Raw genomic sequence first — 26,120 nt, 5'->3', positions numbered from 1 at the left:
AAGGTGACTTGACAATTTCTGTCTAGTGGTCATCTGAGATGAGATAGTTGGAAAACTGAGATAGCCATTGTTTTTGAGGATAATAAATACTTCTTTAATCTTTTAATAAAAGGTGTGTTTGACTGAATGGAGGGTGATCCTATCTCTATGCGGATATGGGTTTCAGTCATAGTTGCTAGCAGGGTCAGAACTTTTCTCAGAGAGCAAGATTGGATCTGATCAAATTCTTGAACGCATACTTGATTTTAGCCCCAGTGGACAGCAGAATAAAACATGGGAGAAATTGTCTTTGTTTGAAAACAGAATTGAGAGTGGAAGTTGTCAAATGTTCTTTTCTATCATAGAATAAGCCCCCATAAGATTTTAAAATTTGAGTAAGTCTGCAAGGGTAAACTTGTCAAAATATAGCAAAACTAACCCCCAGATACCTATAAGAGTTAACTTGTCCAAAGGCATTCTTTAAAATTATTCATCTGGATGTCACTATACTCTCCAAAACGATTTCAGTTTTGACATAATTAAAGGTTAGAAATTCTTTTAAGCAATAATTGGCCAAAATTTCTTGAAGCTATTTCTGGATGGAGGGTCACGTCATCATTATGCAAAAGGACCTCTCTCTACAATGTCAGCAGGCAGACATCTAGTTCACCTAAAAGCTGTTCAAGCTAAGGAGGGGAGGACTATCCCTGGCTCTTTGTATTTTTCTCTCAAAACAGATTTTTGCCCTGGCAGAGTGGGCCATTTTTGCTTATTCTAATCTTACAGTAGTATTTCCTTATAGGCTTTTTGAGGAATGTTAAAAAGCCTTGAGATAATATTTATGTTGTATAGTTTGGCACATAAGCAAATATTGTCTGTGGTGTCAAAAGCAAATGACATATCGAAAAAATCAACCAAAAGCTTTACCAACAGAAACTGACTGACTTTAATAGATACTAATTAAGATGATGGTCAGTGGAATGGTAGTTATAACTTTTCCTTTCCTCTTTTAAATGTTAGTCTTGAAAAATTATGTCAATAATTAATTGGCAAAAATTTTTAGGAGCTATCTAAATGAGCTTTCTCTACATTTTTTAATAGGATGTGTTACACATTACACCCTAACCCTTGGTATATACTGAGGGAATGATATATATAAGGACTTAAATAAGTTAATGTTAGCAGCACTTTTAAGAGCTTTGGGACATTCTTTAAGTGGAGCACTTTTAAATTTAAAACATTTAATCATATCATTCATAAACAAGAGGGATAGAGAAAAGGAAGGGACATAGTATTTTTATTGAGCACATACTATATTCTAGTTACTTTGCTATATACTTTTCATAGGTAACTTTAAGGTTATTACTCCTAGTTAGTGAGTGATCTAAGGTTTACAGAATATCAGATATCTGCTAAAGTCACAGTATAGCATAAATAGTGAACTGTGCCTCTGAAAGGCCTGTTCTCACTGTAGCCTTTCTTAGAGCAACAGTACTCCAGAATCTGCCTTTATGATAGGTCCTATTCAAACAGCACAGTCGTTTGAGAGAATGAGCTGCTTTAAATTTCCAAGTTCAATGAGTCCTATCCATTAATTATCAGACTATCTTGATGGCTCTGTGGGGATTTCTTTGTTTCCTGGCATTTTTATCAAACTAGAAACCAGAGAACCCAGTACTTTCACTTTGTCAGACAAAGAAGCAAGCAAAACTTGTTTTTTTATGACAAAAATTATTGGTATACTCATGGCAAACTGGTTTCTCTTGTAAGATAGTTGGGGTGGAGAAATGAACACTATATATACTACAAAACAATATACATGGGGTTCATGAGTTCTTATTTTATTTTGGCCTCCTCAGCCACCTATTTCAATTATTTATGCAAATGCAAAGTTTAAATTAGAAATGATTTATTTATCCTAAATTATTCAGGACCTCAAAAGGGAAGGACTAGACAAAAATAATGATGATGGTAGCAACAGCATAATTGCAGAATTTTGTGCAATACTTTGTTCTAGACATTGTCCTAAGCACTCTACAATGGTTATCTTATTTTTTTCTTATAGGAGCTCTATGATGTGGTTTACTAATATTACTTCCATTTGATGTGTGAGGAAAGTTAGGCTCTTATGAGGGATCCAAGAAGTAAAGTAATTTTTCCCTGATCATACAACTAATAAGTTGTAAGAGTTCCATGTTCTCCCCTAATGATGGCAAAATGGTCATAACTCTAACTTCATATCCTCTCAGTCTTCCAGAAAGGAGCAAGCCATTTTTATTGGATGCTGTGTAAGACCTAAGATTTTCAATCAGAACAATTATTATAGCCAGGAGAAAACAGTTGACAAAGGCCTGAGTCATGTTTCCACTCCTAAAGGCAGGACAAGTGAGCTGAGGAGTATAGGAGAGAGGTGGAACCTGAAATGAAAATTGTAAGTTATCATTGGAAGAAAGGGGCATGGATACCAGGAAGGGAAACAACAAATGTCTACTGCATTTTAAAGATAAAGTAACTGCTCTAAGCCTCAGTTACTATATCACTACCTGGAGCTTAAACTCTTCTCTTTTGATGTCACCATCCATGCTGTTAAACACAGAAAAGCAGTGTAGTGTAGTGGTTAAGGACATAGACTCTAAGACCAACCTGCTGGGTTTGAATCAACTCATTTCCATGAGTGCCTCTGTGCTTCAATTTTTTTACCTTCTAGGATAGTGGGAAGAATTAATGAAGTAATAGATGTGAATTACTTATAACAGCACTTGATATAGTACAAGTAAACTGTTTCCTATTAGTAGCAGTAGTGGTAATAGAGTTGTTATTATAGCTACTATAGTGTACTAAATGATTATTTGATATTATTATCAATAAGCATTGCCTGTGCAACAGTTATAGCCTTTCTATGATGACCAATTATGATTTAAATTATGATTAATCTACTCAAGGATCATTCCATACTTCTTCAAGTACATATATGTTTCAGATACTGGGCTAGGTGCTAGTGTGTCTGAAGATGAAAATATAAAGTCCCAGCCTTTAAAGAAATTGCTAGCTAGTGAGTAGACAGAGCTGTAACAAACAATTAGAAAATTGCATTTTTGTGGGGGGGGGAAATGTACTCACAAGAGGTGTATGCAAGTTATGTTGGTAGACAGAGTACCTCACAACCAGGAGAATCCAGAAAAGTTTTACTAAGAAAATAATGCTTGTGTTGAATTTTAAAGGATGGATAAGTATCATCTAAGTGGACCAACCAGAAGGGCAGAGAAAATAGCAAGTGCAAAAAGACATTGGTATGCAAGCATATGACTAAAGTAGAGGCAGAGGGTCCGTGGGAAGAGAGGTGGAGGAAATGAACTTGGAGAGCTAAGTACTAAAAACATCCATCAGAAAGCAGTGAAAGTGCTCTCCCTATTTTCCTTTCTAGAACAGTTTTGGAGGGTAGGAGAGGGCACTCTTGTTTAAGATGATGAGTCTTAATATGTGCTATTTTGGACAGTGACTTAAGATGAAAAAGTGGTGGTCATATGAAGAATGAGAGATTTCCTACTTATGAGCTCCTCCCACATTACCTAGAAGAAAGATTCTGATTTTTCTCTGCTCTAGTCATCTCAATAAATGAAAGTGTTAGCTCTCTGCTGCAAGCAATCTGGTCATTGCATTTGACCTGTGCATGCTATTAGTATCTAATTGTACTTTCTCTGTTCATATGTTAGTTTATTCACTAGCTAGACATTTTGTCAGCTGTCAATGTTGTTTGTCTTGGTGATAGGCCAGAAAAAATCATTTGTTTTTTACACCATTTACCTCAGTTTCAAAGGTAGATAAGTACTTCAGAATCATCATGATAATGATGGAACATCCCCAGTTCTACCACATACGTATAAGACAAACCCCAGATCGTAATTTTCATGTTTTGATAGTCTTCCTTATTAGTTTTTCCCCACAAATTTTTATTTGTTCTCCCATAATGACAGTTTTAAGAATTTGAGACTCCTCAAAAATCTGGGACTCTGTATTGTTCTTTATTTTCTTGTGAAATTTTATGTTAAATGTGTCTACAGCTTTTCTGGTAAAATACTATACTGTGTTTAGCTGTTAAAAGTCTGAAAGAGAAAATGTCCTTCAGCATATGAATAGATAAACATTATGGCATATCCATTCAGTGAAATACAAAGACATGAACTGGTAATACAGGCAACAACATGGATAAATCTTAAGAACATCATGCTGAGAAAAAAAAAAAAGCTAGACATAAAATAGTGCTGTATCATTCCATTTATTTGAAACTCTTGAAAAGACATATTTAATCTATAGTGATAGAAAGCAGTTCAGTGTTTGCTTGGAGCCAGGGGTAGGATATGGGATTGGCTGGGAAAGGGAATAAGAGAACTTATTTTGAGATGATGCAAATGTTCTGTTTCTTGATTGAGGCAGTACAGTTGTCAAAACTCTTCTGATGATATATTTAAAATGAGTATATTTCATTGTACATAATTTGTATGTAAATAAAGATCATTTAAAGAAAGAATTACTCTGTTATAATCATGTCATGATGGAGATAAACTAGTTACCTTGATGTCATGTGTATCTTTATAGCCAACTATACTTGTTTCCATGGCTGCTGCTACAAATTGCCACAAATTGAGCGGCTTAAAACAACAGAAATTTACTATCTCACAGCTCTGAAGGTCAGAAGTCAGAAATCAAGGTGTTGGTGCCTACTCCCTTTGGAGGTTCCTGGGAAGAATCCTTCCTTGACTCTTCTAGCTTCTGGTGTCAGTATTCCTTTGCTTCCTTTTGGCTGGTGGCCGCATCACTCCAGTATCTGCCTCCGTCTTTACATCTCCTTCTCCTCTGTGTGTCTCTCTCTTATAAGGGCACTTGACATTGGATTTTGTTCCCAACTGGATAGTCCATGATGATCTCCTCATATGCAAAGACCCTTTTCCCAAATAAGGTAACATTCACAGTTTCCAGTGATTAGGATGTAGACACATTTTGGGGGAGGGGGCACCATTTAGGCTACATCAACTAACATTATTATTCATCAACATAATACTTTTCTGTGACTTGGTAAAAAATAACTGTCCTCCAATTTTTAAACGGTATTCTGGGGTCATTATGGGATTCTATGGGTAAAAGCTTTTTCTCACTCTCTCTTCTAAAAGCATGCTGAAATTAGTCTGATCTTTCTTGCGTCATAGTGTTAAGACCTGTGACTCTAGTTGAAGGTTAGGAAAAATAGACAAGACGGATTCATTCAGGTGATCTGACTTAGGAAAAAGGAGAAATGTAGGTAAACAAAGCTCCCTCGAGTTCTACATTAGGTTTGAGAACAAAGCCCTGGCTATTAAATTGTTATCTTGCCTTGTTCTACCTTCTCTATGGACCATAGGAACCTTAGTTTTGGATTCTTTGATCAAAATATGATTACTGTATCACCTCAACTTCTGATAAATAGAATAGGAAATTTTCATCAGTCATATTTCTTATAATTTGCTTGACACAGACCAACACAGCATTGAACTGAACACTTCAGTTTGATAAATTTTGTTTGCAGCAGACATTTTATTAAACAAGTGCATAAAATTCAGGCCCTCTCCTGTTCACTGTTGTGATGGATTGCCTAAAAAATGTGAACTGTTCCACTTAAAGAATGTAAATTAGCTTCAAATAAAAATTCTGAGCAGTAATAGTACTATGTTCATTCTTTGTTCACACGGTAATATGTAAATAAATTTAAGTTTAATTTAAAAAAAAACAACTTAGGAATGAGCTAGGGTACAGATTCAACCAAATACGAACCATCATAGGTTCTGTCTTAGAGAAAAGTTATAGCTTTATGTCATCCCAAATGCTGCCAGGGCTTGGCAGGTGGAACTTATTACCCAGTGCATTTGCACTGCCAGTGTCAGTAACTCTGGTGGAAAAAAAAAAAATGGTTTTGGAGTTTTCTGTGCCAGGATAGTAAAGCTGCTTGGGAGAAGAAAACATTGATGAGGCAGAAATATACCCAGCTCACCTTGGGATCCTCCAATTCTGCTTATCAAGTGGTGATTTTATTCTCACAGAGAAATTAGAAAATCATTCTTCAGATTTAGTTGTGTCATGGAAATAATTGAAGAGCCCAGTTTACAATCTTTGTTAATTTATGGAAATATATATACAGATGTGTTGTAACAAAATGGTATTATATTGTTTATTATAAAGACCCTAGTTTTTTTTGAGGGGGACTTGGACTTTTTGTTTTATTTTGCTTTTAAGATGATCAGCGTTCTGTGTAGGGCCAATAATAGCTCATTGATCTCCGTTTAGCCCCTGTTTGGTGTTATATTTCCCACTTTATAAAACTGCAAACTGAGGCAGGATAAAGTTGGAACACTTTCCAAGCATAGCAAATCAGTGACAGAGTCTCCTGGCTTTATGTCTGAACCTCAAACCACTAGACTATGCTTTCCATATGTATTTTGATCTTATCAAATTAATTTTCTTCTGAGAAAGGAAAGGTATCTAGTATTAAAGTTGGAAAGTTAGTTTCCCAATTTATTGTATCCCATTGAGAATTAGTCACATTCCAGACTTAGAGCTTTCAACTGGTTTTTTTGGAGTGAGAATTGAATTATAAAATATGCCCAGTCTCACAACTTATGGACAGATGGACTGTTTGGTGTTTTTTTTTAGACCTATTACAAAATAATCTTTCGGTAAGCAGTTAATCAATGCAACTTCCTTTTCAAAACATCTGAATCTGAAGCAAATTAATTGTTTTTAATAAATTTATTTTTATTTATTTATTTTTGGCTGCATTGGGTCTTTGTTGCTGTGCACGGGCTTTCTCTAGTTGCGGTGAGCAGGGGCTACTCTTCGCTGCAGTGCTTGGGCTTCTCATTGGGGTGGCTTCTCTTGTTGCAGAGCATGGGCTCTAGGCACGCAGGCTTCATTAGTTGTGGCACATGGCCTCAGTAGTTGTGGCTTGCGGGCTCTAGAGCACAGGCCCAGTAGTTGTGGCGCATGGGCTTAATTGCTCCGTGGCATGTGGGATCTTCCTGGACCAGGGCTCAAACCCGTGTCCCCTGAATTGGCAGGCGGATTCTTAACCACTGTGCCACCAGGGAAGTCCCTGAAGCAAATTAATTTTTAAATTTAGTATGGGTGGGTATCCTTTTAGGCTCAAACATGTGTGCCAGTAGCAAAATGAGTTATTTCCTTTTTCAATTCCAAAATCTTTCTTGTTTTCTTTTTCCTTTAGAAGAAAATTGCTCTGTTAAGTATTGTGATATTTTTTAAAAAGTGTCAAAATTTAGTAAGTGATAAGAGGCAAATTAAGAGCATCAAAGACATTAACTCATCACTGAAAATACCCCTCTCCAAATTCTGAAATTATAAACCAGTGAATCATTAAAAGTTCTACACTAGTTTAGTTCTTTTGCCTTGAAATTATAGGACAGTTTAGGTTAAAGATAACACAGGGTTATACAGTTGTTTTATTATCTGAACATTAATCACGAGTATTTTATTTTTCCTTTCCATTTCTTAAATCACACAGTAGCTAACTATATTTCATCTGTGTTTCCTCTTTTCTTAACATTTTACCTCAGGCTAATACCAAGTAAAGAAAGTTTTAGACCAAAAGGAAAATTTCTGTGGGAATGATCAGGTTTTATAAGGTGAAAGAACATCTTGAACTCATAGAATCCAGAAATGTGTTTCCTCCTTTGGTTTGCTGACTGTATGGGTATTTTGGCTTATGGAATGGCCCTTAAATATCATGGGATTATGGGTCTGAGGAAATAGCATGTGTGGCTTTAGTTACCACCTATCTATGAATGACTTCCAAAGCTATCTCCGCAATCCTGACCTCTCATTCTCTTTCTTGGCCTCTATTTCTTGCAATCTGAATAACATCTCTTCTTGGAAACTTTGCAGGTACTGAAAAGAACTGATGGTTTGAGGCTGATAGGAATTTCTCCTCATTTTAATTTATTTTTCAACATTTTTATTGGGGTATAATTAATATACAAGAAAACTGCAAGTATTTAATATATACATTTGGTGAGTTTGGACATAAGCAGGTACCCATGAAACCATCACCACGATCAAGGTACATAATAGACATATCCATCACCTCCAGAAGTTTCCTTGAGTCCTATTTATTTGTGTGTGATCTCACTTAACGTGAGATCTACCCGCTTAACAAATGTTTAAGAGTTCAATACAGTATTGTTAACTGTAGGCACAGTGTTGTACAACAGACCTCTAGAACTTAATGACCTTGCATAACTGAAACTTTACACCAATTGAACAGCTCCCATTTTCTTGTCTCCCTAGCTCCTGGTAACTACTGTTCTTCTCTGCTTCCATAAGTTTGACTATTTTAGATACCTCATGTAAGTGGAATCATGCAGTATTTGTCCTTCTGTTTCTGGCTTATTTCACTTAGCATAATGTCCTCCAGGTTCATCAATATTGTTGTCTCAAATGGCAGGATTTTCTTTCTTTTTTTAAGACTGAATAATATTCTATTGTATGTATATACCACATTTTCTTTAACCATCTATTGATGGACATTTGGGTTGTATAAGAGAATCTTTATGGTATGTTTTAAATCTGACAGAATTAGTCCCCCTCATTGATTTTTTTCCCAGTGTTTTCTTATATATTTTTGTATATTTATTATTCTTACCATACACAAACAAAAAGGGGCACAAGGAAACTTTTGAAGGTGATGGATATGTCTGTTACCTTGATTGTGGTGATGGTTTCATGAGTGTATGCATATGTCCAAACCCATCAAATATGTTAAATATGTGCAGTTTTTTGTATATCAATTATACCTCAATAAACCTGTTTTTAAAAAATAATAAAAACTCTGAAAGGCATAAAAGTAAACTTGAACAAATAGAAACATACCCTTTTTTTTGGATAGAATAACTCAAATTCATAAAGATGTTAAGCCTCCCCTAATATATGCAGATTTAACGTGAACTCAACTCAGATACCAAATACTAACAAGTATTTTTTTTTCGAGCTAGAAAAATTGTAGGAATCTATCTTAACAACTTAGTCTAATTCGCAGTTTTAGCCAGATATTAACAAGATTATCATATTACCCACCATACAGTGGCTCATTATTCTTTCAGTAAATAAAAGACTAGAAGGAGAGGTGTATTTTCAGCAAACTAGTACTTTCTTTTTTGGATAGCCATTGTGTGAACTTAAGCAATTTATGTTTTCTTGACTTACTGAAGGATTATACACTCTCTTATAAATGAAGTTAACACCATTGATCTAGTCTAATATAGTCTAGTCTAATATACTTTTTTTGAGCTGTTATTTCCTTAGCAGTGATGAACTTAATCTTGTTATCTCCACCCTCTTGCACCATCATGGATGTGGTTGTATACATTTATTGAACACCTATTATGTGATACCCATTTATTGAGCACCTACCTTATAGGCACTATGGTAGGCATAGGGATTCCAAGTTGAATAAGCTTCAAGGTATTCAAGGTACCACTGCCTCAAGGTACAGTGAGAGAGACAAACCTATACAGAAATTATTACCATAGAATTAATAAACCCTGCAACTATGTACTGTCAGAAAATAGAGACGTACAATTCTACCAGGGGTAGAGCCATTTGATGAGAAGCCATTAAGGATCCTGGCCAAAAAAAAATAAAAAATAAATATATATATATATATATATATATATATATATATATATATATATATATATATATAGAAATGACAGAATAGATCTAGAATAAAGAAGGATGTCAAAAAAAAAAAAAGGACTGGTTGAGATAACAGGGGTCTCAAGGTCTTAATGAGATTAGAGAGCAGGTCCTGAGGAATGGGGAACAGAGAAGTATAGGAGATTGTAGTTGAAAATCAAGATGTTTTGAGTAAGTAGCAGTTGAGCAATGTCTCATGACAGACTATCTGTATTTCAGGATATTGGCTGGAGTTTGATGAAAATCTGTGGCTATGAACATGGGAAGCTAACTAATCCTTATAGATATTAAACCCATGATCTTGGCCTCAGTATGTTTTAACCAACTAAGCTAAACAGCTGCAGATGATTTACAGATGATTGAATCAGAAGCACACAGTATAAATTTCCTTTGAAATACATCTGGAAAGGGATAAACAAAACATACTTGGTATTGTACTAAATTAATAGATTTGAAATTCATTAAGTCATATTTAATATCCAAATACAGCCAAGTTGAGTCATGCCGAGAAATTATCGACATTTGTTCTTGGTGGTGGTGGTGGTAGTCATGTTTTTTTCTCTTTTAGTTATTAATCTTATTACTTTCCAAGATTTATGATTTTTGTAGGTCTGCTTTGTTCTCACCAATGTAATAAATAAATTTTCATGTTTTCTTTTACTCTCAAGACAGAGAAAAAACATGATTATCATCTCCTAACTTAATTATTGAATTATAATTGTATCAAAATTCTATTGAATTCAACTGTATTAAAATTGTCGGTTTATAAATCTGTGTTTTCAACTATGCTGTAGGCTTTTTGATTGTGGAGATCAATTTTTCTTCCATGGAGCCTAAAAATGCAGAGGCCTAAAAACATAGTACCAAGCAGTTAAAAACAAATAAGTATACAAAATTCCACAAATACTGATTTCTTTTTTCCGTTATAGAAAATAGCATTAGCTTTCTCTTCTCCTTTATACCTATATTTTAAAATAAATTTAAAAATTAAATCCCAAGAGCACAAATGGACAGAAAAGCAAATCTGATTTCCTGTCTGATTTAAACTGAAGAATACTGAGTTCATTAACTGTAATTCATATATAATCTCAAGTAATAGCTAAGAAAAGATGTGTCATAAGCTCAGCTTTATACGTTCATATTTTTAAAATTTTTTTCAATGTAAATGCTCACCAGCTCAATAATAGCATGAATGTGCTTTTTGACATGCAAGTGTTTTCCAATTATATCTTAAAATCAGCTAACAAAAGCAGGTCGAGAAAGTAGAAGATGCAGTCTTCTGTTTTCAGCTGTTTCAGAACTGGTTTAATGAAAAAGTCACTTTAAAGATTTGGTTTTAATTTCACGAGAAAGACATCTGTATTGAAATAGTGTGCAGCTGAGGTCCTCTAGTGTTGCAGCTGAATATGGCATCAACTTTTAAGATTTTGTGACGTGTGTGTGTGTGTGTGTGTGTGTGTGTGTGTGAGAGTGTGTGAGAGAGACAGAGACAGAGACAGAAACAGAAACAGAGATACAGAGAGAAGAACAAGGACAAGAGAGATTACTACCTTAAAGTTGACTCAGCAAATGACCTCAGAAAACTAGGTTCTTATGTTTTATTTGTTAATCAATCTCCAGGAAAGTTTTTCTTTGTTTTTAAGAGGGGAGGGGTTTGCATTCTTTCATGTGCACATAGTTATCAATGTAATTGTAGTTGTTTTAAAGTTTGGAATCTTTTCCTTTACATAGTTGGTTTATTTTTTTGCAGATGTTAATGAAAACTCTATTAATTCTTAGTTGTTCTCATCTCATCTTATTTGCTTAATACTGGCTGTTGTGGCACTTTAGTATGGGAGAAACTATTTGATAAAGTAGAATAGTTTATAGATCAGTTTAATAAGAATTCTTTATAAATAGTAACTTTTATTGTTGTTGTTTTTTTTATATACTTCATGGGGAATATCAACTTATTGCTTTATTTTAAAATATGGCTGACAACCAGGAAGTACCAGATATATGAGGGAAGAAATAGTTTGAGAGAAAGAGTCAAGGGAGGAAAAAAAAATTTAAAAAACTTATCCCAGAGGAAATGAAGATAACATACTTTTTTTTCCCCTAAATTAAAAGAATTCTAATAACTATCCTCAGAGAGACTCAAAAGAATAATGTATCCATAGCCAAAGAACAGGATGTATTGAAAAGGAACAACTGGAGACCAGAAGAGAGATCTTGGAAATTAAATAATAGGCCATGCTCATAGGAAATAAATCATAAAGTTGATATAGAGAATAAATCCAATATTCATCTGCCCCCTAAGAGTTCCAACTAAAAGATACAGTAGAGGGAGAAAATAATCAAAGATATAACAGATCAACTTTTCCTTGTTAATGTTCTGTGTTAATGGAACATGTGAGTTTTCAGATTAAAATGGCACACCTAATGCTTACAAGCACAAATTCTCAAATGCCCACACACTAGACATATTGGGCTAAATTTTTTATAAGTCTAAGAATAAAGTATAAAAGAATCCTGAAAGCTTCCACAGAGGAATAGCATGGTATCTACAACAAAATTAGAATCAGACTGATATTAGATTTCTCACCATTAATAAAGAACACTTGAAGACAATGGAGAAATTCTAAGTTTAGAGACAGTAAGACATTTTAAGACATGCTATGCTTTAAAATATCTACTCATGCCACCCTTATGAAAAATTTTCTCATGGCTGTATTCTAGCTAAATACAAAAGAAACACAAAAAGAATCATATGAGGTATAAAAAATGATAGTAGCTGATGATAACCTTCATGAATAGAGTTATAATTATAAAATTATAGTATCCATTAAATCCTGATGACTGAGATATTTTCTCTGGAGAGCTAGGGGTTAAGTGGCTTAGGTTTTTATTTCTTTCTCTGCTTAGTTCCATGGTATATTTTTACTATACGTAGTACAGCAGTGTACCAAAACACTTCCCATCTGTCTCAAAGTAAAAGCCAAGGCCTAAATGGCCTCACATGATCTAGCCCTCTGACTTGCTACCTCTCTGCCCTCATCTCCTCCCAGCCTCACCCTTTGCTCATTCTGCTGCATACACAGTAGCTTCATTGCATTTTTTGGTGGGTTTTTTTTGTTTGTTTTTCTTTTTGAACTGCTGTGCATTCTTCCAGTTAAGACTTGCTTACTGTGCCCTCCGCCTGAATCACACATTTCCCAGGGAGCTGCATGTCTTTTTCATTTCCTTTAGATTTCGGCACAAATGTCACCTCAGTGAAGCCTTCCTTGATCACACTGTATATATAAAATAGCAACCCACATTCTCTCTTCTCTTCTCTACTTTTTCTCCTTAGCACTTAATCACTATATTATCATGTTATATATTTACTTGTTTATTTGTTTAGCCTTCGAGAAAGGAGCAAAGGTATCTTTTATCTGTCTTATAAAATTTGATAATGTAAAATAATATAAACAATAAAAAAAAAAGAGACTTCCTTGGTGGCACAGTGGTTAAGAATCCACCTGCCAATGCAGGGGACAAGGGTTCCAGCCCTGGTCCAGGATGATGCCACATGCCGCGGAGCAACTAAGCCCGTGAGCCACAACTACTGAGCCTGCATGCACAACTACTGAAGCCCACGCGCCTAGAGCCTGTGCTCTGCAACAAGAGAAGGCACCGCAATGAGAAGACTGCGCACTGCAACGAAGAGTAGCCCCCACTCACCGCAACTAGAGAAAGCCTGCGCACAGCAACGAAGACCCAACACAGCCAAAAATAAGTAAATAAACTAATTAATTTTAAAAAATCAGGAGTTAGAAAAGGAAAATGGGGAAGTTTGTTAATTATATCATCTTGCGTAGTGAAGAGTTAATTATAATTATGTAAAAGTCTAACCACCAGAAGAGTTGAAAACACAAACTGCTAAAGATGGTTACTTCTGGAAAGTCAGACTAGGATGAGGAGAGAGAGAGATTTTAACTTTTCATCTCTTTTTCTTTCTTATGGTTTTAATTTGAGGAGGGAGTTATAGTGCAATTATTCTTTTTTAAAATTGTATTCGGCCTACTTTTTATGTCAGGTTTATTGCGATTAATTTACATACCTTAAAATTTACCCTTTTTAGTGTGCAGTTAAATCAGTTTGACCAACTCAGTCCTATAACCATCATCAAAATTAAAAATAGAACAATTCCATCATGTAAAATTTTCTCATACTCCTTTGTATCAACCCATTCCCTCCACCCAAGCCCATGACAATCAGTGATCTTTTAACTTAACACTTTTTGTTTAATGTGGGTTCCTTGTAACCTGAATATAATCAAGTCTGAATTGATGAGTTTGGAGCAGTTACATTTAATGTAATGGTTGCTATATCTGAATTAAAATCTGTTAATTGTTTTCTAATTGTTCCATTTGTTCTTTGTTCTTTTTTCCTTTTATTTGCCCTGCTTTTAGGTTGACTATTTTTTTTATAATTTCATTGTATCTCTATTATTAGCTTGTTATTTATACCTTTTAAAAAATTAATTTAGTTGTTACCCTCATATTTATTTAGTTTTTTAAAGTCTGATTTAAAGTGTAAAAAAAAAAAAAGGGAAGAAAAGAGATCTATACCCAAATGTTAATATTAGTGGTTTGGGGATTGGGTTTGAATTATTCTCCCCTACTTTTCTGTATATTCTTCCTAACTTCCTATATGAATGATGTTTTATTTAAAAAAAAAAAAAAAAAGGAGAGAGAGAGGGAGAGGAAGAGAGAGCAAGACAAAGAAACTGGGCATCCCTGTGGAAGTTGGCTTAAGAGAGAATAGGATAAGAAAGAAATGTTTAATAAATTACTGGAGGTTGCTTTGTGGATTGATCTGGAAGGTAAGCTCATGTCTATCTGCTGTAAAATATAGCTATTTTTCAGGGACATAGGTGTTTGGTCTTGAGCAGGATAGGTGGTTTTCATTGACTTAGTTCTGCCATATATCTGAAAGTGTCCTGATAATTTGGCAAAGCCCAACCTGCTGAAGGTCAAGGTCATTTGTATACCACCAATATTAAACTACCTTCGTGGAAGAATAATACTTCAGTTGGAGTAGCCTTTAGAAAACTGTACGTTCTTTGTCAGATCAATTCTGTTGTAAGCGGAAAATCAAAAATATGTCGAAGTAGATAGTTTAGAAAATGTGTAGAGTCTATTTTCTCTGAATAGAGGAGGTACAATAAAAATGTAGCTCTTTGGGGAATTCCCTGGTGGTCCAGTGGTTAGGACTCTACACTTTCACTGCTGAGTGTCTGGGTTCAGTCCCTGGTCGGGGAACTAAAATCTCACAAGGCACGTGGCCAAAAAAAAAAAAAAAAAATATATATATATATATATATATATATATATCTTTGAATTTTATCACTGAACCTCATTTTATTTCTTAAAACAGGTTCTATATCTGCTTTGTAATTGTCCTATTGATCTGTGACTCTTTTGTTTTCTTTGTAGATATTCAAAGGTTTTGTGCATAGCATTTGAGATACTTCAGGGCTTGCAGTATATGAACAAACATGGTATAGTACACCGGGCACTGTCTCCTCATAATATCCTTTTGGATCGAAAGGTAATCATCAAATAGTATATTAAATATTTGCTTTTTATTTCATGTTGGAAGCTACTGAAATCAGGCCCACTCAGTTAATCAGAGGGACTGTAGAATTAGAATATGTCTTAAGAGTATTCATAATGAAAAGATTATACAAATGTAATATACTTGTGGTTGTTTAAAAAAAAAGTATCTCTAAATTATATGAATCCGTGTGTCTTTCACATGCATTATTCTTTTTTCCCCAGACCCATTTTCTAACTTCATGTTTTGTTTTTCCTTCCATTCATTTTCTAAAAGATACACATTGTGGCTTCCCAATCCACTCCTTCTCTGAATTTGCTTTCACCTTAAGAAAGATTCTCTGACTATTTACGTAGAATATTTTTCTCATAGCACAACTGAATTGTGTTTTCTCCACTGTATTCTTCTTTCCTACTTCCTCTTTTCACTTTATTCCTCATTTATTCTCTTTGTTTACCAGCTGTTCGTACCTAGCTTCTTTTTTTAATTGGAGTGCTGATTCTCTACTTGGAAATCTTATGGGGGATTTCTAAGAAGATAGTCAACCTCTAAGAGAATTATGGGTAGCAAGGTGGTATTTTTTCAGGAATAATTATAATTTCATTCTTTTTCATAAGCATATAAAATAGTTTTGAGGAAACTTTTTCTGGGGTATTATTTTTTTTTTTAGAAGAAAGACTTTCTTTTTATTTATTTATTTATTTATTTATTTTTGGCTGTGTTGGGTCTTCATTTCTGCGCGAGGGCTTTCTCTAGTTGCAGCAAGCGGGGGCCACTCTTCATCGCGGTGCGCGCGGGCCTCTCACTATCGCGGCCTTTCCTGTTGTGGAGCACAGGCTCCAGACGCGCAGGCTCAGCAATTGTGGCTCACGGGCCCAGTTGCTCCGCGGCATGTGGGATCCTCCCAGACCAGGGCTCGAACCCGTGTCCCCTGCATCAGCAGGCAGACTCTCAACCACTGCACCACCAGGGAAGCCCTCTGGGGTATTATTTTTTGTATTAGTAGGATTATTCTTTTTCTCTGACTTTCTTCCAGACTTTCAGTATATACCCTATGATATTAAAAATAAAGATAAAATGGTGCTCATTAATTTCATACTTACAGTAGTAGAGTATCTAACTGTCTGAATTGTTTTAAAATATAAACGTTTTGTAATTCTGGGAAATAGAGTTCTTGAGAAAAAGAAAACAACTTTTAAATTGACTATGTTTTTTTTAAGTCTTAAACATCTAAAAGGGGAAAAACGTAAGGTATTTATAAAATTTGTTTTGCCTTTTAAGAATCTTGCTTTTGTGATAATTATGCTTATTCTCAAACAGTATAAAAAATTGTTGGGAATCAAGCAGATTCACTAATATCTTGATTTGTGAACTGACCTTTTCAAGTTAAAAAGTCCATGTCAAGTTTAAATTATAACATTGTGAATGGACTTGCAACTCCCTGAAAAAATTTTCTTCTGTGAAAATTACCACAATATATTCTAATTGAGGATTCAAGACAACTAAGAACATTTTTGCTATTTAGAGAAACCCAGAAAATATAAGCAGCAAAAAGTTTTAAATGTTATTTGTCATTTTGATATATATATATAAAAAATATGTGTGTGTGTATATATATGTTTGTAATGAATATAAAGCAGACTTCAAACACTGACAAATAGTTTTTAATAAAGTTATGGCAAATTAAAATATAACATTTTCTTAATGTATCTGACTATATGATAGTGTCCTTACTTATAAAATGTATAATCATAATTTTCCCTGTCAGTGATATTAAAATATTTTATGATGATTTTTTTTCTTCCTTTATTATTGTAGGGACATGTTAAATTGGCTAAATTTGGACTTTATCACATGACAGCATATGGTGATGATGTTGATTTCCCAATTGGGTAAGAATTATTTTTTTCTGAGTTCCGTCTTAAACTTTCTAATCTTTAATGAAGTGTGTATTTTGTTAATTTATTATTTTTGACATAAAACTACCTTTTTAAAATTAAAAATATCTTAATTTTGCATATACTTCTAAGAGTAGACAATGAGTTTTTCCCAGCATACAAAAGGTCCCTGAGGTTGATCTTTCATTGAATTGGTAGTGAGGCTAGCAGATTATTGACTTCCTTCACCTTATAATGCTTACTAAAATTAATTTTATTTCATTCGGAATTAGGTAAATTTAAGGCAAGAAGGCTGACAAGATTCTCACTTAATGATAATGTATGTTCCTCAAAAGACAGAAAAATCACTCTCATATTATCTTCTAATATTTCTAAGTTTAATTCCCTGTTCTTTAAGATGTAATTGTACATTAAGCTTCAAGTCGGGTCACTGTAGCTATCAGAGGTAATGGGGTGGATTCTCTAACTGAAAGTCTGTGTTTAAGTTTGGAGAGGTTCTGATATGGAATTCCAGATTTATGTTAGCCTCCAAAAAAGGAATGAAAGTTTATTTCATCCTGGACTCAATTGAATGCTTTGATATAGATGTTTGTATTATATTTATTGTTTGGTTGCTTTTTTTTTTTTTTTTTTTTTTAAATTTATTTATTGATTTTATTTTTGGCTGTGTTGGGTCTTCGTTTCTGTGCGAGGGCTTGCTCTAGTTGCAGCAAGCGGGGGCCACTCTTCATCGCGGTGCTCGGGCCTCTCACTATCGCGGCCTCTCTTGTTGCGGAGCACAGGCTCCAGACGCACAGGCTCAGTAGTTGTGGCTCACGGGCCCAGTTGCCCTGCGGCATGTGGGATCTTCCCAGACCAGGGCTCGAACCCGTGTCCCCTGCATTGGCAGGCAGATTCTCATATTTGGTTGCTTTTTAAACATGTTAATAATATAATTCTTTTATAAGTGTTTAATTTTGACATTATTTTAGATACATAGAAGTTACAAAATAGTACAAAAATTTCCTGTATAGCCTTAACTCAGACTCCCCAAATGTTAACATTTCACTACATTTGTTTTCTCTCTTTTATCTTACACATGTATGTGTATTTGTGTATAATATAATTTTTTTTCTGAATTATTTAAGAATTATTAGTGTATATAATGGCCTTTTACCCCTCAATACTTCAGTTTGTATTTCCTAAAGTAGGGAATTTTCTTACATAACCACAAAATAATTATCAAAACCAGCAAATTAAAATGATACAATACAATTTTCTAGAGACCTTAAGCATATTTCTTAATTTCTGTGAGATTCTGTTTAATAGTATCCATTTGTGTTTTGCTCTTTGGGCTTCCTAAAGTCAGTTCTGTCACTCCATTATTGAGAATTATGGTTTGGAGTCATGGAATATGTTTCTGCAGGAAAACATTGCCTAAAAACTTAATTAGATGTTTTTAAAAAAAGATCTCATTTATAAATTACCTTTTATCTTTGTAAGTTAGCTTATAGTTTTATCACTTAAAATTTTCATTAGCTTGGCCATAGCTATTAATCTTAAAATAAATTGTTTAGTCATTCCTTCCTTTATTTATTAAGAAAATATTTATCAAATACCTTTAATTATGGCTGCTGGATATACAAACATGGATAAGATAGGTTCCCATTCTTCAAGAAGCTCATTATTTAATGGGAAATTTTCTGTTTGATGGCCTACTTATTAATGTGCATAATTTCATAGTCTTATAGTTTTACATACCAAAACTTGTGGTTGTAAGCAACAAACAATTGTTTTCACAAGCACAAAAACAATATTTTGTAAAAATAGCCTACGCTCTATTTGTTTTTAAAAAAACCTTTTGAAATAATAAAATTAAGCTCATAATAAAGCTCTGGTATCTTCATCATATGTAATAATTGCCTTTTAAAATAGCTTTTAGGCAGCTGTAGTGAATGTGCTTCTTTATTTTGTCTAAATTTGTATGAGAGAGAACTCCAAAAACAATACAAACAAAAATTACTTTAATTTTTTGCCTTTTACTTAAAGATTCTTTAGGTTATAATGATGAATAGAAGAAAGGAAGTGATTTTTCTTAAAGCACATCAAGGATTTTGAAGAGTTGTGTTTGAATTTAAAATGCTTGGATAGAATTGGTCTCATGTGCCATTTGGTTTGGCTTACTTTGAAGTCTTTGACCCAAAAGGTCTGACCAGAAAGTATCAAAGAGCAAAATGTGAAACATTAGCCAGGAAAAATAAAGTAATCAAACAGCTAAGTCATGAAAGAAAATATTTACACCAGAAGAAGCTTGCAGTTGATTCAAAAGACAAATATTAAAGAACAGCAAAGTAAAATGTTAACATCTGTTTCAAAATATTGTAAAGAGTTAGAAATTGGACATTCATTTTATTTGGCCAGTAGCTTAATACCTTGTTAAAGCATCAGACAGATGGTGAAAGCCACTTACATTTATCTCACCAGTCATACTCACGGCAGAGTTCCAGTAAGAGTGTTAAAATGCTGTGCTAAAGAAGAGACACTTGTTGAAGGAGATAATCTACATTAAAAAAATCTTAAGTTTTATTATTTTTATTAATTAACTTAACAAGTCCTTGATAGAAAGGAAATTAGAATTTTGGGAGCAAAAGTCACCTCTATACTTCCAGAGATCACCAATCAGAAATTTTAGATATAACAATTTACCCGTAGTATTGCTTGACTTTTCACTACCCATGCTGTTATTTTGGGGTTAGATGTGCTGGAAATCAGGATTAAAAATGAACAGTTTACCTTCTGAATGTATCATGCTAATGATGACAAAACTAAAACATTGCATATGTGTCAGATTTTTCATTTTTATAAAATTTCTTTATGTATTCACTAATATTTATAACAGTTTTGTGAGGTAGGCATTATTATTCCTATTTTATAGATTAAGAAACCCAAATCATATATAGAATATGTGATAGGACTGAAGTTAGAATACAGGTATTATAATATTAAGTTCATTGCTTTTCTACTAGACTTCACTTGTCTCCAGAGATTTCACACATTCATTTAGAAGATCAATATGATCACCTTAGGGTAAAATGACGTCATAGTACAAATCTATGTGTATGAAAATGTGCCTCAGCCTCTTTAGTTATCAAGGAAATACAAATTAAAACTACAACGGTGTGTAGGTCCCACCCACCAGATGGCCAGACATTAGAAAGTCTGTCACTGCTGTCTAACAAGTGTTGGAGAAGAAAGCAATAGGATCTGTTGTACACTGCTCGTGGGAGTATAAATTGATACAATCCCTTTCAAAAAACATTTGGCATGATATTATAAAGTTGAAAGTGCACATGTCTTATGGCCTAGAAATTCAATCCTAGGTTTATACCCTTGGGGAAACTTTTGCAGATGTACACATAGTATTTCTAGCAACATTGTTTATAATATAAAAGACAGGAAATAACTTAAATGCCCATTGACATTAGAATGAATAAATTATGATATATTCATAAAATAGAAGTAAAAATTAATGATTTAAATCTACATGCAACAATATGCATTGCTCTTTTAAATAACATTGATTAAAAAAGCAAATCACAAAGGAATACCATCAGCATAATTCCAATACTATAAAATTCAGAAATATGCTTGACTAAACAATATACGTTTTAGGGTTGCAAATATATGGTAAAGCTATAAAGAAATGGAAGAAGATTATAAACACAAAAATTCCAGTTGTCTGTTCCTTTTGGGGGATACCAGGGAGCTATAATTAGGGAGAAGCAGAGAGGGACCTTTAGTGATAATTTCATATTCTTTACTTAAACTTCTTGATAGGTACATGGGTGTTCTTTTAAACTTTATTCTTTTTTTTTTTTTTGGCTGTGTTGGGTCTTCGTTTTTTTTTTTTTTTTTTTCTGTGCGAGGGCTTTCTCTAGTTGTGGCAAGTGGGGGCCACTCTTCATCGCGGTGCGCGGGCCTCTCACTATCGCGGCCTCTCTTGTTGCGGAGCACAGGCTCCAGATGCGCAGGCTCAGTAGCTGTGGCTCACGGGCCTAGTTGCTCCGCGGCATGTGGGATCCTCTCAGACCAGGGCTCGAACCCGTGTCTCCTGCATTAGCAGGCAGATTCTCAACCACTGCGCCACCAGGGAAGCCCCTAAACTTTATTCTTTATACCTTATTCATTTAATATTCTGTCTTTTGTATTTACTAAAGCAGTTTTCAAAAAACTTGTGTTGGTGAAGGTAAGGGGAAATAGGCACTCATATATTGCTTATGAGAATATAACTTGCCATAACCTGAACGGTCAACTTGGCAACATGTATCAGAATTTAAAATGCATCTACCTTATGACTTTGTAGTGCCATGTCTAGGAATTTGTCTTTCATCTACACATACACATTCATGGGAAAGGGAATATTTGTAATATATCCATGTCAGCATTGTTTGTAATAGCAAAAGAGTGGAACTTCCAACATATCCTTCTTCAGGGTTGCATCAAGTAAATTAAATGCATCAATACAATGAAATTATTGGCAGTTTTCAAAAAGAATGAGGCAAATCTATACTTTTTTTTTAGAATGATCTCTAAAATATATTTTGAGTGAAAAAGGGTACAGAATAGTGCATATAGTATGCTTCCCTATGGGGCAATGATGATGGGTGATCAAGTTTATTTATACATACATATGTGTGGGTGACTGGAGTACAGAGATGGGAGAGAGTCTTACCTTTTAATTTATATATTTTTACAGATTTTGACATTGCTACTATTCAAAAGAATAAATACTATTTTCAAAGATAATACATGCTTTAAATAAGAGTTAAGTATAAAGAGAAGATAGGCAGTAAGGAAGAAGGAAAAACGCCTGGAAACCTGGAAGGCTGCAAGAAGGCAATGTGTTAACACAGAGGAAAGCAAAGAAAGGAGCTAATATTGCAGAGACATGATAGGTCTTAAATTATTTGAGACTCATGTATTTGCTCTTGATTCCTAGACATAAAAGCCTATATTATGGTTAGTTTAGAATTCTTCCTAGAAAGAGTTGTTCGTTTAATTGCATTGAGCTTTTACATAGATTGTACTGTACTGATAGTAAAATTGTACCACTACATACTTCTTTCCCCCTTTCTAGCTCATAGTAATTATTCATTTCTAAAATATACCATTTTAGGTATCCATCATACTTGGCACCTGAGGTAATTGCACAAGGAATTTTCAAAACCAATGATCATGTGCCAAGTGAGAAACCATTGCCTTCTGGCCCCAAATCAGATGTCTGGTCTCTTGGAATCATTTTATTTGAGCTTTGTGTGGTATGTATAAAGAAATAGTAAACTCATAAAAATAAATTGTGTGTTTCTTAGAAAAGTATTTTTGGATACGAAGCCTATTTAGTAATATCAGTAGCATGTTTTTGCTTTGCAAATTGACTAGATAACAGGGGAAAAAAATCTCAATTTGACTTCTTAAAAAATCCTGTTTGACAATTTATTTGTATATTATTTTGGTATATCTAGAAATATTGGTGCTTTTATGAAGTATTAAAAATTTACACTGTACTAAGTGTAAAAAATTAAGCATATTTAGAAACATTTACACTAAAACTGCTTACACTCTTTGGTATGTTCATGCTCTCTCTCCCTTCTGTGGTATTCTTTCTTCCTTAAATCCCTTCTCCTCTCTTATTCTGTCTCCTATAAGACTCACTTTGTAACTGAGTTGGCTTTTTATGAGGCCTTCCCGAAATGTCCTCTATATTTATTAGGGTAATAAAGACTATACAGCTATTAAAAACAAAGGAATTAAAACTGCAGTAGCTTAAAGAACACAGATGTTTTTCTCCCTCATGTAACGGTCCACAGAAAGTTAGGGTGGGCTCTATTCCACGACATCATGCAAAAACTTAGGCTATCAGAAATGGCGCCACCATTCTCACCACCTGATTTCCAAAGATGCTCTCGTTATCCTCTTTTTTAGCCATAAGGAAAGGAGAGGAGTGAATTCACGGTAACTGTCTTTAAAAAGATGATGTAAAAGTTGGAGATATCAACTCTGTTCTTTTCACTAGTGGCACTTTACTCATGTGGCCACATGTAGGTTCAGCAGAATAGAAATGCCTAAATATTGAGAAAGAAGATCAGGATGGACTTGGAGAGACAACTAATATTTTGTCGATCCTCCCTCCAAATACCTGCCAGGGTTAGTTCCTGTCTTCTTTTCTCTCCTTTTCTATTTTATTTAGCATTTGTCATGTTTGTCTACATGGACAATAAGGTCTTTAGAGGCACACATTTTTATTATTCATCTGTTGTTCTGTCTTCCAAGAGATTTTTTTTTAACATCTTTATTGGAGTATAATTGCTTTACAATGGTGTGTTAGTTTCTGCTTTATAACAAAGTGAATCAGCTATACATATACGTACATCCCCATATCTCCTCCCTCTTGCGGCTCCCTCCCACCCTCCCTATCCCACCCCCTAGGTGGTCACAAAGCACCCAGCTGATCTCCCTGAGCTATGTGGCTGCTTCCCACTAGCTATCTGTTTTACATTTGGTAGTATATATAAGTCCACTCTTCACTTCGTCCCAGCTTAACCTTCCCCCTCCCCATATCCTCAAGTCCATTCTCTACATCTGTGTCTTTGTTCCTGTCCTGCCCCTAGGTTCTTCATAACCATTTTTTTTTTCTTTTCAGATTCCATATGTATGTGTTAGCATACAGTATTTCTTTTTCTTTTTCTGACTTACTTCACTCTGTATGACAGACTCTAGGTCCATCCACCTCACTACAAATAATTCAATTTCATTTCGTTTTATGGCTCAGTAATATGCCATTGTATATATGTGCCACGTCTTCTTTATCCATTCATCTGTCGATGGACACTTCGGTTGCTTCCATGTCCTGGCTATTGTAAATAGAGCTGCAGTGAACATTGTGGTACATGACTCTTTTTGAGTTATGGTTTTCTCAGGGAATATGCCCAGTAGTGGGATGGCTGGATTGTATGGTAGTTCTATTTTTAGTTTTTTAACGAACCTCCATACTGTTCTCCATAGTGGCTGTATCAATTTACATTCCCACCAACAGTGCAAGAGGGTTCCCTTTTCTCCACACCCTCTCCAGCATTTATTGTTTGTAGATTTTTTGATGATGGCCATTCTGACTGGTGTGAGGTGATACCTCCTTGTAATGTTGATTTGCATTTCTCTAATGATTAGTGATGTTGAGCATCCTTTCATGTGTTTGTTGGCAATCTGTATATCTTCTTTGGAGAAATGTCTATTTAGGTCTTCTGCCCATTTTTGGATTGGGTTGTTTGTTTTTTTGATATTGAGCTGCATGAGCTGCTTGTAAATTTTTGAGATTAATCCTTTGTCAGTTGCTTCATTTGCAAATATTTTCTCCCATTCTGAGGGTTGTCTTTTTGTCTTGTTTATGGTTTCCTTTGCTGTGCAAAAGCTTTTAAGTTTCATTAGGTCCCATTTGTTTATTTTTGTTTTTATTTCCATTTCTCTAGGAGGTGGATCAAAAAGGATCTTGCTGTGATTTATGTCATAGAGTGTTGTGCCTATGTTTTCCTCTAAGAGTTTTATAGTGTCTGGCCTGACATTTAGGTCTTTAATCTATTTTGAGTTTATTTTTGTGTATGGTGTTAGGGAGTGTTCTAATTTCATTGTTTGACATGTAGCTGTCCAGTTTTCCCAGCACCACTTATTGAAGAGGCTGTCTTTTCTCCATTGTATATTCTTGCCTGCTTTATCTAAAATAACATGACCATATGTGTGTGGGTTTATCTCTGGGCTTTCTATCCTGTTCCATTGATCTATATTTCTGTTTTTGTGCCAGTACCATACTGTCTTGATTACTGTAACTTTGTAGTAAGGTCTGAAGTCAGGGAGCCTGATTCCTCCAGCTCCGTTTTCCTTTCTCAAGATTGCTTTGCTATTCGGGGTCTTTTGTGTTTCCATACAAATTGTGCAATTTTTTGTTCTAGTTCTGTGAAAAATGCCAGTGGTAGTTTCATAGGGATTGCATTGAATCTGTAGATTGCTTTGGGTAGTACAGTCATTTTCACAATGTTGATTCTTCCAATCCAAGAACATGATATATCTCTCCATGTGTTTGTATCATCTTTAATTTCTTTCATCAGTGTCTTATAGTTTTCTGCATACAGGTCTTTGTCTCCTTAGGTAGGTTTATTCCTAGGTATTTTGTTCTTTTGTTGCAATGGTATATGGGAGTGTTTCTTAATTTCTCTTTCAGATTTTTCATCATTAGTGTATAGGAATGCAAGGGATTTCTCTGCATTAATTTTGTATCCTACTACTTTACCAAATTCATTGATTAGCTCTAGCAGTTTTCTGGTAGAGTCTTTAGGATTCTCTGTGTATAGTATCATGTCACCTGCAAACAGTGACTGTTTTACTTCTTCTTTTCCAATTTGGATTCTTTTTATTTCTTTTTCTTCTCTGGTTGCTGTGGATAAAACTTCCAAAACAATGTTGAATAATAGTGGTGAGAGTGGGCAACCTTGTCTTGTTCCTGATCTTAGAGGAAATGGTTTCAGTTTTTCACTGTTGAGGACAATGTTGGCTGTGGGTTTGTCATATATGACCTTCATTATGTTGAGGAAAGTTCCCTCTATGCCTACTTTCTGGAAGGTTTTTATCATAAATGGGTATTGAATTTTGTCAAAAGCTTTTTCTGCATCTATTGAGTTGATCATATGGTTTTTCTCCTTCAATTTGTTAATATGGTGTATCACATTGATTGATTTGCATATATTGAAGAATCCTTGCATTCCTGGGAAAAACCCCACTTGGTCATGGTGCATGATCCTTTTAATTTGCTGCTGGATTCTGTTTGCTAGTATTTTGTTGAGATTTTTGCATCTGTGTTCATCAGTGATATTGGCCTGTAGTTTTCTTTGTGACATTTTTGTC

The 26,120-nt window shown here is 34.5% G+C and overlaps 1 protein-coding gene across 6 annotated transcripts in view; it reads left to right on the top strand.

The window, feature by feature from the left end:
- Window positions 1–26,120, top strand: part of TBCK (TBC1 domain containing kinase) — a 237,930-nt gene that overhangs the window by 29,812 nt on the left and 181,998 nt on the right. For all 6 annotated transcript variants that reach the window (XM_082462789.1, XM_082462785.1, XM_082462788.1 and 3 more), the window contains 3 exons: window positions 15,174–15,288; window positions 17,113–17,186; window positions 22,348–22,489. In XM_082462789.1, the coding sequence (XP_082318915.1) occupies window positions 15,174–15,288; window positions 17,113–17,186; window positions 22,348–22,489 (331 nt within the window). The remainder of the gene's footprint in view (window positions 1–15,173; window positions 15,289–17,112; window positions 17,187–22,347; window positions 22,490–26,120) is intronic.

This window comes from Balaenoptera physalus (assembly GCF_965194825.1).
Source record: "Balaenoptera physalus genome assembly, chromosome: 5".
Classification (NCBI taxonomy): Eukaryota; Metazoa; Chordata; class Mammalia; order Artiodactyla; family Balaenopteridae; genus Balaenoptera; species Balaenoptera physalus.
This window is presented reverse-complemented; position numbering and strand designations above follow the sequence as displayed.